Source organism: Lampetra fluviatilis, chromosome 21 (assembly GCF_964198595.1).
Source record: "Lampetra fluviatilis chromosome 21, kcLamFluv1.1, whole genome shotgun sequence".
NCBI classification, from domain to species: Eukaryota; Metazoa; Chordata; class Hyperoartia; order Petromyzontiformes; family Petromyzontidae; genus Lampetra; species Lampetra fluviatilis.
This window is the reverse complement of record NC_136295.1, coordinates 3714919-3727448: the sequence shown is the minus strand read 5'-3', so window position 1 is coordinate 3727448 and position 12530 is coordinate 3714919. Positions and strand designations below refer to the sequence as shown.

General features: G+C 42.3%; 1 protein-coding gene across 3 annotated transcripts in view; it reads right to left on the bottom strand.

The window, feature by feature from the left end:
- The window catches only part of RAB3GAP1 (RAB3 GTPase activating protein catalytic subunit 1), a 49218-nt gene that overhangs the window by 31096 nt on the left and 5592 nt on the right, over positions 1 to 12530 (bottom strand). For all 3 annotated transcript variants that reach the window (XR_013637817.1, XM_078865869.1, XM_078865870.1), the window contains exons 4-12: positions 11709 to 11850; positions 11002 to 11080; positions 10470 to 10589; positions 9481 to 9646; positions 8901 to 9000; positions 7203 to 7284; positions 5777 to 5845; positions 4724 to 4797; positions 3608 to 3700 (exon numbers count right to left, since the gene is read on the bottom strand). Coding sequence is in view for 2 of the 3 variants with exons in the window: in XM_078865869.1 (XP_078721995.1) it covers positions 3608 to 3700; positions 4724 to 4797; positions 5777 to 5845; positions 7203 to 7284; positions 8901 to 9000; positions 9481 to 9646; positions 10470 to 10589; positions 11002 to 11080; positions 11709 to 11850 (925 nt within the window). In the remaining variant the exon portion in view is untranslated. The remainder of the gene's footprint in view (positions 1 to 3607; positions 3701 to 4723; positions 4798 to 5776; positions 5846 to 7202; positions 7285 to 8900; positions 9001 to 9480; positions 9647 to 10469; positions 10590 to 11001; positions 11081 to 11708; positions 11851 to 12530) is intronic.

Genomic DNA, 12530 nt, shown 5'->3' with positions numbered 1-12530 from the left:
CGGATTGCCAACAGTAGGAATCATTGGTGAAGGCAACAATTCTAGCAGGTACACAGCGCTGCCTACATATAGAGCAAAAACTAATCAAATCAGTGACACAAATTACCCGTCAAGACGCGCCAACGCAGGCTCTATGAGGAGCCGATCTGGACAGTGGAAGGACACTTGTCCACACGGTGAGCTGCTGGATTAATTGTCTCATCCAATGGCGGAGCCAGGATTTTCAGGTAGGGGTGGCAACCCCTCCAACAATGAAAAATGATAGAGTTGTTAGTAAGTAAGGACTTGTCCCTTGATTTTTATTCGACGCGTGTGTGGCGATGGCACAGCCATCGATTGAGGGTCGAATTCGAACCGTGTGTGATCGGCATCGCGCTCGCTGAAGGTGTTGATGCCTTCAGAGAAGTCGTGGACTGTATACGCAACTGCGCACAATTCTGAGTCACTTATAACTGCTTTGCCGTTACGTATTGCCAATTAAGGAACTCAGACTATTGTCCTATCATCTCATATAGTCCCTGGCACGTAATAATATGCTACACAGTGGCAGTGGGGGTCGCAAAATGCCGATTTATTACTAACGAACCCCAATGATCTGATCAAAATTAGGGATTTCGATCGGATCATTGGGGGGGCACGTGTCACGCCACTCCCTCCACCAGTGGTCTCATCCAGGAGCAATGTCTCAGGGCTTTCAAGCTGGGTTGCTTGACAAAAAAACAGATTAGCAGGTCGATCCTTCCCAATTTAGACTGCACAGTTCTGCAACTCTGCCTTTTTTTACAGCACAGGAGCTAATCAGAGGCTCTAAGGCAGATAACAGAATGGCCAGCAAGATAAAATTACAGTTAGAAAAGTAAAGGACAGTGTCAGTATTTTAGCATTTAACTTAAAATATATTTTACATTATTTCTTGTATTGAATGCAATGTTTGTGTTTCTCCTTGCCTCTCTGTCATCAAGACAATGAAGATAAACATATATTAGACTTTCCCGGTTAAATATTTTAATAATATGAAATAATAACACTTACAATCAAGTAGCAGGAAAGGAATCAAGCAAAAGTGGGGTAATATCCAAGAACATTTATTACAGGGTACAATAATATAACCACACGATGCACGGTAAATACATAACCTGGTAGGTTGGCACTATAGAAGAGTATTCGGCTCACCGTCAACATGGTTTGGTTCCGAGCTGAAATCTAGAAGCGGCCAACTCAGTCCATTATGACCCTGGGGTTGTTAAATTAGGTACTACTTTATTGGAAGTCAAGTGACCATCCTGCTGGACATCTGAGCTACATAGCTCATCGGATTTCTCCAGTATAAAAAAAAGATTGTGATATGGATAAAACTGGCCAAAGGCATGGGAATTTGGAAGTTCCATCTCTGGCTCAGGTCTGCCACTGGAGATGAGCGCCGCTAAATGTTTAGCACGGAGCTGCCACTTTTGACTCTACATCGTGTTGTTGCAACCCTGGGTATTAGAAAGTCAATGGTGTCACAGTTACCTGCACTTGCCAAATGCAAGCGTCGATTGCATTTGTCTCTAAGTCCCTGTTAATTTGAAAACATAACTTAACAATTCCTAGGTGGAGATTTCGCAACATGTTTTGAATCATTATCCTACTATATATTTTATGCTGAAGTTTTTTTTTAAATCTCCGAACGAATGCTGCCTCAAAATAAGGATGAGAATTGGTTTTAACTTTAAACACGTAGGAAAAGTTAAAGATAAATAGAAAATAGCACGTGGGTCAAAAGTGCTTTGTTTTTTGTCATTATTTTACTCTAAAATCAACACAACTGTTGCTCCGAATATGAATATGGTCACTGTGATTATCCGGAACATCTGTAGGACAACTAGCCATACGTATGGTTGCAAAATACGGGTGCAATGATACGTTTATTCACACTCATATAATGAATCGTGGGTGGAAGAGTCGTAGCTTTTCAATTTGATAAGTTGTATGTCATGGGTCCACGTGACCCCTGTAGCTGACAAAAGAGGTCGCTACATTTACCGCACTGTTAAAAAAGAATCGATTCTTCAATCAAATCATGACTCTTCATCATGACAGGGGTGAATCATTAAACACCCCTACTGCTAAGGGAACCAACTGAACAATGCAATAATACCAAAATCCCTATCAAATCATCATCCCTGCTAATCTTCACGTGCACTGCAATATCTTTATCAACCTTACCTGAACTAGCATTACATGCATTATTGTGCGCGTGCTGGTGCATTCATGTGTTCATGCACATGAATACAAATACACTGTTAACGCTGTAACAACCAGGTCAGTAGTTGTTGAGGTGTAATTTATACAAGTGTTTATATATTGTGGACACCCTGGTAAATGAGATTTTCCATTTCAAGGGATTTTCCAAATAAAATACATTGATGATAAAAAATACGTTATTTTTAAGTGCTTTCCAACTAAGACTAAATTGGGATGGCACTATCTTTGGTGTACAGCCCTGAGCCACTATCTTTGGTGTACAGCCTTGAGCCAGTTGTGAAAACTTATCTGGCAACGGCGAGTCCAAGGGCGAGTCTATCCACATAACATTCAATATTGCAACCCATGGTCGCGTGGATATTTCTCTACAGGTCTTGCGGTTTTTCCCTCCACGTTTAGAAACATACATTGAAAGTATTTGGCTGCGAAACATTTCCACGTGATAAACCAATTTGTTGAGCTATCATTCCCGACCAGATCACTTCTGAAAAAGAGCTATTTAGCTCAGTGGGCCTTACCTGGTAAACTAAAAATCTCTAATGGTTTTTCTCACATCAAGGAACCTGAATGAGTAGCACATCATGCTCAATCCAAAATTTATGCTTTCAGAGGTAACAAACATTGTCGTAGTTTTATGTAAATTCATTTCAACTAATGCACTCCTGCAAAATAAATTCCCTTTGGCTAATTGAAAAAAATAATAGTGCACTGTTTGGGTTGCATTTTCTTTTAACTGTGGTCATGTTGTTCTTGATCATAACGTGCATGGCAGCTGAAAAATTCAAACCACACTCACAAATACAGATAGTCTCCGAATTACGGTGGTCCGACTTACGATATTTTGATCTTACGATGGCGATAGCGATACGACAAAATTGTAAAATATTTAAAATTTCGCGCGGCAGGCAATCGCAGCAGCGAACGATACGTTCAATGCATGTACGATACGTAGCTTTAGCGATTTCATTTTAGGGTTACCACGATACGATACGTTCAATGCATGTTAAAAGTTTTTTAATAGCAGATAGGATTGTTTCCTGAAAAAACTTTCTATTAAATTGCAGTTCAAATATATAGGCTACGAATTTACCTTGTTATTTTACTTTATATTTTACTGTGCAATACAGTGTTGTAATTAATAAATACATACAGTATATAGTATATACAGTACGGTAATGTAAATTGCTCTGTTTTGCTAAATTATCACCATTCTTTAAGACTCCTGGGTAGGCTAGGCCATCTTCGACTTATGATATTTTTGACTTACGATGGGGTCATCGTAACGCATCTCCATCGTAAGCAGAGGACTACCTGTAGTTGCACTGTCAATGTTATATGGCGCATCAGTTTCAACAAATACCTTTGGCTTCATCGTCGAAGACCGCCTTCCCCAGCAGCTCGTCGGTGGATTCTTTGCGATGGCACAATGAGTGGAACTCGTACAGGAAGTCCCCTGCATCAGAAAATACAAGGAGCCTCTATGAATGAACTCTGCGCTTGTGACTAACAGCCCACATCGCATGAACAAATACTCAGTGCAAAGTTGAGAGGCTCCATTAAAAGGATGACAACACAAGGACGCGGCCTGTTTTTAATTAACAGTAAGTTGGTGTAACTTGTGTAGAAGACACTTTGGTTAAATTGCCATGTTTTGATGAGCCCAACATGTATGCCAAAAACGCTATAAACGTGTAGCTTTAGGGAAGTGATCTTCTCCGGTTTATAACCATAAGTCAGCTGAATAAACGATAAACATGACATTTTTACGTCCTGAAGTTTCCTTTTTTATTCACATTTCATGGCAACATGGTTACATAGGCTCTAGGATGATTTAGACTTCTGCAGAGAAAATTATGCAAATGCGGAAAGTGTCACTTTCGCAAAATTATGTTCTTGTTAAGCAATGCAATAAAAATATATTTTTTCATTAAGAGAAATGATAGGTCAAGCCTCATATTTTGGCAAAAATAAATCACTATGGGAAAATAGCCATGGACTAATACTTTCTAAAAGGCAACGTGGGCAAATGGCCATGTTCAGATTTACTAAAAAGCAAATGAATGCAAACTGGCATATATCAACTTACCCAGTTACCACTGTAAACAAGTAACCATGCTACACGTTTACCAAACATCTTTGGAATGAAACATTTTTGGAGTTGAAGAGCTAGGTATAAAAAAATAAGAATAGGAAGAATAAACAGATCACCGATGCTTTTGTTAAAGCAAAAGAAATCAAGTGGAAATGGGCAGGACACGTCAAGAAAACAATTGACGAGAGATGGTAAGACAAAATTACCTTTGGAGTGGAGACTGAGAAAAGGAAAAATAAGCAAAAAGAAGTCAAGGGACAGACAAGAACTAAGCAAAGGAATGATATAAAACGTGGGAGCCTTTGCCCAGCAGTGCGACGTTAGAGGCTGATAATGACAACAATGACAACAACAGTGGGCACTCGGGGTAAAGTACCAACTTACCCAGAAGGCACTGTGGGTTATCAGCCATTCTCACTCGCACGGACCACTGAGGGGCTTGAACTGGGTCGAGATCACTGGACAGCAAGGACACAGAGACAAGAATGTCACTGTCAATTGTAGTAGTGCTAAGTGAAAACAACTCAATTAAATCACGACGTTTCGGGCGCAACACAAGCGCCCTTCTTGAGGTGGGGACAACGTAGTGAAAGCACAACCGCTTAAGTGTGTCTAAGAGATGTCTGTGACGATGAATTATATAGTCGCGGGGGATGGAGGGAGGGGAGGGGCCATGGTGAGTGTGTGGGCGGGCTGTGGACTGGGAGGCAACGTTGTGAGGCATGGGGGGGGGGGCGCTGGGAGGCAACGCATGGAGTTCAAACTGAAGCTTTGTGATGCAGGCGGCGGTTGTGCTTTCGCTACGTTGTCCCCACCTGAAGAAGGATGCTTGTGGTGTGCCCGAAACGTCGTGATTTAATTTAGTTGTTTTCATCTATTTTATCTTATTTTTTACCTACGTGACTTTACCGAAAAAAACAAAGAGTATGAATCCTTGCAGTCACGAAAGCTTCAAATCTAGAAGTAGTGCTAAGCTCTGAGAACAGGCAGACACTTCTTAGTAATTTGTGGCATGAGACTTGGCTCTACAGCACCAGGTTTCAGAATATTTCACAGACATGAAAATAAATATATTTATGCTGACACCACCTGCAGACTTTGATCAATTAACCAATGATGTAGAAACATTTAATTGTGCATAAATAATAAAGCGCATCCCTCTCCAAAAAAAACATTGGGGAACATTCATCTCCATTCGCGGCTCTAATTCAGCAGTCCCAATTCCACATTCCCATGACAGAAGACAGTTGATTTATAAACGAATCACTTGACTTCTCATACAGATGGATTGCGAACTGCGTTGAACAATGACAGGGATTTTAATTGACAATCTTCTCATTGACCAAAGCCCCATCCCTTGCCACAGCACCACTTGGCAACACGTAAATACTCACCTGATATTTACAAGACTATGCAATGCGTGCACGCTCTACTTACGAGTAAACGTCATTATCCACGATAATGTCTTCTGTTAGATGTGGCCAAGTGGTGGCGAGGTGCAGTTCACTGCCAAAGGAAGACCACAGGATCAATACGACACATCTGCACTTCGTAAATTAAACACTAGCTTTACTACCCCGGCTTCGCCCAAAACTTGCATTCACCACACCCGGCCGCCTTTGTCTCTCCAGTGGCAATGTTCACACACCACAGCAGTTACTCGTTTGAGGCTGAGTCGACCTAGGAGAGGCCCAGGACCAGTTGAAATAATCGTCACCGGTGGTGCCCGTGAGCGGGAATGGAACTCGGGTCGCCGGGTTCGTAACGCAGCGCGCTAACCACTACACTACAATGCGTGACGCTTCCGCATGCGTGGGTCACGTGACAGATTTGACGTCACAGCTCACTTGCCGTGCAAAAAATAAATGCATTATTGAGCTCCCCCCCCCCCCCCAAAAAAAGTGTATTTTTTATAATGTTTGCATGGTGTACAGTCTGGAAAGTACCCACATTGCAAATTTCCAGTTTGTTGCATGTCGGGAAGTACGCTAAACATTTTGAACAGACACACATAATCACAACTTTGCCTTTTATATATATATGGAGATGGAGTGGGATGATAACTCGGGGGGGGGAGTAATGGCATTATCTAAACACTGATTATTACAGTCGAGGCCAAATCTCGCTGATGCTGTGCCAGTAAACTGCTCCACGACGCATCATTGTAGTGCTGCCCAGTACTGTGTGGACCAGAAGTCATCATCATCAACATGATCTTCATCATTGTCGTAATTGTCATCTTTTTCATCACTATTAATAATCATCATCATCATCATGCCCAGTCATCAATCGTTACCATCATGAAAAAAAACACACTGTAACTGGTATTGGTCAAAAACATCCCAATGCTGAAAATGTACCTGAAAACCACTCGATTTATATTACAGATAGCAACATCGCCCCCCCCCCGCCAAGACTGAAAAAAAGTTTTGAGTGAGGCTATGGTAGGTAAACAAGCGTTACATGCTGGAACTGCCAAGAACCTGGATTGGACTGTTGGGCAGTTTAATCATGGTTAAACTAGGTCCTCAAGCAGAGTGGATTTGGTCAACAATGAATTTGCAAAATAAAAACACTCAACGAATTTACAAAAAATATGTAGGAAACTGAACATGTCGATGTTTCATTAAGTAGATCACCACCATCGAAGTGTATCTGCTTAACCGAGCATGGTGCAATACTCGTATCCATTGGCGGCCCTTTGCAAAGTTTAAACATTCCACATCCCCTTGTTCGAGATCAGTCTTCTCCACAGGATAACCAACACAACGGCTCTCATTTCATGGTATGTTCCGAATTCCCCACATTATTTTCAACAAAGGGCACTCAAAAGGCAGCTCATAGTATGTGCATTGCCACTCACCTCACAGGGTCTTCACACGCTCCGAAGGGCAACTTGCCGAGTTCAAGAGCACCAACCTCGCCACCGACCAGGACATCAAAGTCTGCGACAAGCAAATCCGCAGCACCATACAGTTCACGGTGTTCAGAGAATGAGCTTCAACGTAAACATCATTAGGCTCTCGCTTAGAATAATTAATGTTTTGCTGATCAAATAAACTCTGGGGTGGCATTTAATTCCTTTAGCTGCCATGAACCAGCAGGGGAAATTCCTCATAATCGTGATATTGTGTTGAGAGTTGTGCACAAGCAAATAGGACAAAAAAAATAAACACATAGTCATCAAGTGCATTATGCTAATAGTTAATTATATTGAAATGATAAGTTGGAACGAGGAATGCATTACTGCATGAATTATGTAAAAAATATAAATCAGGAAACGTTTAAAAAAAAATGATAGTTCTTATGAAGCCTTATGGTATATAAAGCTCTTGATAAAACTCTTAACCACTCTACCTCTGGCCTCTCTATGTGCTGCGCAGAAGGGCCATTGCTTGAAATGTCGTCAATTATAGATTTTTCTTTTAAAGACAGTGTTACTGGTTGGAACCACCTGGTTCCACCAGCCCACAGGGGATTATTGTGTCCGTCCGTCCGTCGTGCATCCAAAAATGGGAGGGGTGGGGCTGGGTGGAGAGGGGAGGGTGGGGAGGGGCTGGGTGGGGAGGGGAGGGTGGGGAGGGGCTGGGTGGAGAGGGGAGGGTGGGCAGGGGCTGGGTGGGGAGGGTGGGGCTGGGTGGGGGGTGGGAGGGGTGGGGCTGGGTGGGGCTGGGTGGGGCTAGGTGGGGCTGGGTGGGGAGGGGCTGGTCACCCCGTGGTGCCCTTATAAAACTCAACGTTTAACCTACTCACGCCGGCATGTGCCCGCCCTCAGTCGGCCATATTTGCGGAATACACCACGCCGCCGTTGACCCTGGCCATTGACCGAGCAACCCAACGTTCCTACCAGCTCCCTCCGCAGGAATGTGTTATTGATGAATGTGTTGAGTTTCATAATTATCAAGGTAGAATCCAGCCTCCCCACAGGATGACCACTGTTATTTTTCCACTAAATGGTACTCGTTTCATCAACCACAGAGAGATTATGGGCCGAGTTGACGTCTAAGGCTGGAGATCGCAATCTTATAATATTGACTCCATCACTTTGTCACAGCACTACCGAAAATGTGGCATGTATAATTGCATAAAATGCCACGTTAAAATAATGCTTAAACTTTACAATGAAACGGTAGAACCAATTCACAGTGAGTCACTATGTATCGTCGTGATCGTTATAATCACTCCTAAAAAACCTTAGCTCTGTAAGTTAATATAACATCTCATTTGCACAGCACATTTCAATAACAACCTTCAGGTCATACATTAACCAAAATACCATGACAAATGCAGCCTAAATTACATATTGAGAAAAAGTAATATTCTAGTGGTTCTACTAAAAAAAAACATCAAACGATACGAAAATGTAAATGTGTCCTTCGGTTCAAAAACATGAGGAACTACGCCAATTGAACCCACAACTCAAGAGTATAGTGGCTCAGGAGGTCCCATGATGGCTCAGTAGTGTCCACAGCTCGGCCATCTGGCCATCCCATAATCATGACGAGACAGTTGGTGAGAATGATGATGATAGTAATGATGTAATAGGGTTAGAAGAGCATACCTGGAGGTGGCTGGGGCCATGAGTACTGCTGGCAGTCCTGCAGCACATAGGTGAAGCGAATGCTGACACTCACAGGAGGTATGTGGGACAATGGGCAAGCCTGCAATCAGACACAACCAACATGAACCTTAGTGCCCATGTAAAAATAATACATGTTAAACAATGAACTTGGCCAAGAAAAAAAATTGAACAGCCAAATTCAGCAAATCATAGCATCGCTTACCACCAGTGTGTCAGATTTGTCACAGACTTACAATTAAAATTAATAAAAGTAAAATAAAATAAAAATCACGACGTTTCGGCGGCAACACAAGCTTCCGTCTTCAGGTGGAACCGTCACAGCACGATAACTGTATCAAGTACTTACTTGATACAGCTATCGTGCTCACTTGATACAGCTGTCGTGCTGTGACGGTTCCACCTGAAGACGGAAGCTTGTGTTGCCTCCGAAACGTCGTGATTTATTTATTTTATTTTTTTAATTTAAATTTGAATTTTTTACCTACGTGACTTTACCGAAAACCTTAGAATATGAATCCTTGCAGTCACGAAAGCTTCAAATCTAGAATTACAGACTTACAATTTTAGACTTGAAGACGTCCAGCAGGCCCGAGAGGTGGTTGTAGTGATTGGGCGCCTTGCGCAGGTGAACCATTTCAAAGTCCGTACGTACGCCGGGACCCTCGCACAGGCCAGAGAACATGCGGCGCCACTTCTGCTGGATCTGCACGAATACTGGCACCTGACTGCAACAAAAACAAAGATCCCCCTTATAGCCTTTAACAGACCGTTGGGACAAGTGCTGTTAGCGAGCGTCCATGAACGCCAGCATGGCACACGAGGGCGTGGTTGGTCAACACCACGCCCGACAGCCTTTGTCTCCCAAGTGCTGATGTTTAAGGTTGAGTCAACCTAGAGGAAGTCCAGGACCAGTTCAGATATATTTTACTGTTATTGGTCGAATCAAACATGGGTTGCCGGGTTCGTAGCGCAGTGCCCTAACCATTGCATTACCACTTCCCAAATGGATGCAACACAAATTGTGGATGCAACACACGCACACACGCATATACAGAGACAAGAATGTTTAGCGACGAGTGCACACAGCTTGGCACATACATAATCAAAATCAATAAATAGTAACAAAAAAACTACGAATATCACAGGAAGCAATCACTATTGTTTGGAATTGATGTTCCTGCTGCTGCTGTTGTTGTCGCTTTTGTGATTATGTTAAAGATAATGCTATAGCTGGTTAAGCTCATAGTGATGCTACTGGTGGCGTGATGATGGTTATGTTACTAGACGTAATGCTAATGGAACTAATTATGTTGATGATTAAGTTGATGATGAAGATTGTTACTGCTACTGCTAACAACAATGTAATGCTAATGGAACTAATTATGTTGATGATTAAGTTGATAATGAAGATTGTTACTGCTACTGCTAACAACAATGTGCGAATAATAATGCCCCGAATGGTAACAGTAATGTTGTTCATGTTGCTGCTGGTGATAATGTTCATAAAATGCCAGGTGGCCCTAAGTATCTTCATGCTGGACCACCTACCAGCCCGTGTTGCCCAAGGCGATGCTCACAGAGCTCAGGAGCAGATTGCACTTGGATTCTGTGATCACAGCTTCAGAGGCAGCCGAGGGAGCAATGATGACAAAATTTCTCAGGCCATTCCTGCGGAAAATGGTAAACACACACAGACAGACGTGTGAAGCAATGGTAACCAGGCAGACGTAAGGGCTGGGTAGATAATGGGACGAATGCCTGTGTTAGTGCAAGGAGTAATTTTTTTTAAAACTTGGCTCAAAGAAAAAATGCTCAGCAGTTTAAAGACAATTTTAACAAAACAAATAGACAGGAAATGGTGTTCAGTGTAGACTAAAGTGGAAGGAATTGAATCGGAAATACATAAAAGTTATTTGCGACTCAAGCAACAGCGGCAGGAGAAAATAATGGAAGATACATCATGAGTTTGTTTTGTTTGTATTTCTACACAATACGAATCCAAATTGCACTGCAATGCATTGTATGCTGCAGAAGTAAAGTGACATGGGCTTGCATGCGTAAGCTGTGCTCGAGGCCTTACCAGCGCACGAGGCAGTGAGCTCTGGGAGAAAAGTCATTGTCCATGGACACCAGGTCCTGCATGGCTTCGGGAAGAGCATCTGCCACAATTTCCACAACACAAGGTTTTTTAAATTTACGGAACTTAACGACAAAAGAGCTGAATCTACAGTGAAACTAATCGCTATCAGCAATATATATATCTGGGAGTGGTAAGGTAGTTAACATTTCACTTTTACAAACTTTAAATTGTAATCATGCGGAAAGGCAGTGGTGGATACCAAGTTCCAAAATTTTGCAGTGCAGGGTAATTGCATCATTTAAAAGGGTATCTTGCTCTACCTAGGGTGAGGCTGTACTCCGTTCCTTTATCAGTCAAGAGCCAGTGGTGATAACTCTATAATCCTACGTCCGGTGGCAATCTATTCATAAGGCTTCTGACCACTGGCTTGTTGCAATTTTTCTCTAAGTTTATCAACACCAGAAGCACAACGGGAATTTGAACTCATTACAAATGTGTCAAACATCTTGCCACCAACATCACCCAGCTGGATATGTGTGCACAATGCACTAGAAACACATACCCATCCTGTATTAATTCACTAATTCATATCCCCAATGATTCAAGGTGTGGCAGCATCAACAGCATTTCCCACGATTGAACTCTTGACCCTTTTGACCACGATCTAAGTGTGTAAAGGGGCGCTCTAACACCAGGGCACGTTGTACCATCATCCTCGGCAGCCTCGGCCCTGCCCTCCTTGCCGTCGACGCTTTCCTGCTTCAGGTAGTGGTGGATCACCGAGAAGCGGAAGTTCGCGAACATCACCTCCTCCGTCTCCTCCTCCCATGTGCCCGTCGTGTACTCCCCCTCGTGGAAATCACAAATTTCACATTTCACTGAGTTTACTGATGGAGGTACGATAGGCCCAGTAACTATAACTGACGTGATAATTCTTATTAAGAACTAAATAACAATTGTTCACGTATTCCGCTAAAAGGGTCTCCTCTAGTTCTGTAACAGCATTCTCTCTTTGGTAAGGTAGACGTGAGTTTCTTTAATATATATATTTTTAATATATATAGTTGCAGGTCATTTTCTTACTTGTCAATTTGAGCTACAACACAAAGCACACAATGCCCTACCCTTGCAAATAATGTCACTTTTAACATCACATAATGACAAATCCTTGATATATGGACACTTATAAAAGGTCACAGGTTGCAAAACACTGTACACCACAACAACATTGTATTGTCAAGTCCTGCCGAAGCCAAGACTTTAAACAATGGGATTTTACGGAAAGAGGTAGCTTAAACAACCTTATAGGTCAGTGTCAACCATGGAAGACTTGAATCTGGTGAAACAATGGGTCTATTGTCTGATGCATTAAGTCAAATTCTACTCAATGTAGTGTCATCAATGCTTAGCATTGCCTCGCTAAATATGTCTGAACAATTTTTACAATCAATGAAAGATGTGCATGCTACTTTGTGGCAAATCAACAGCAATTGTATAGTAATATATTATCCACCATTGGCTGAGGACTG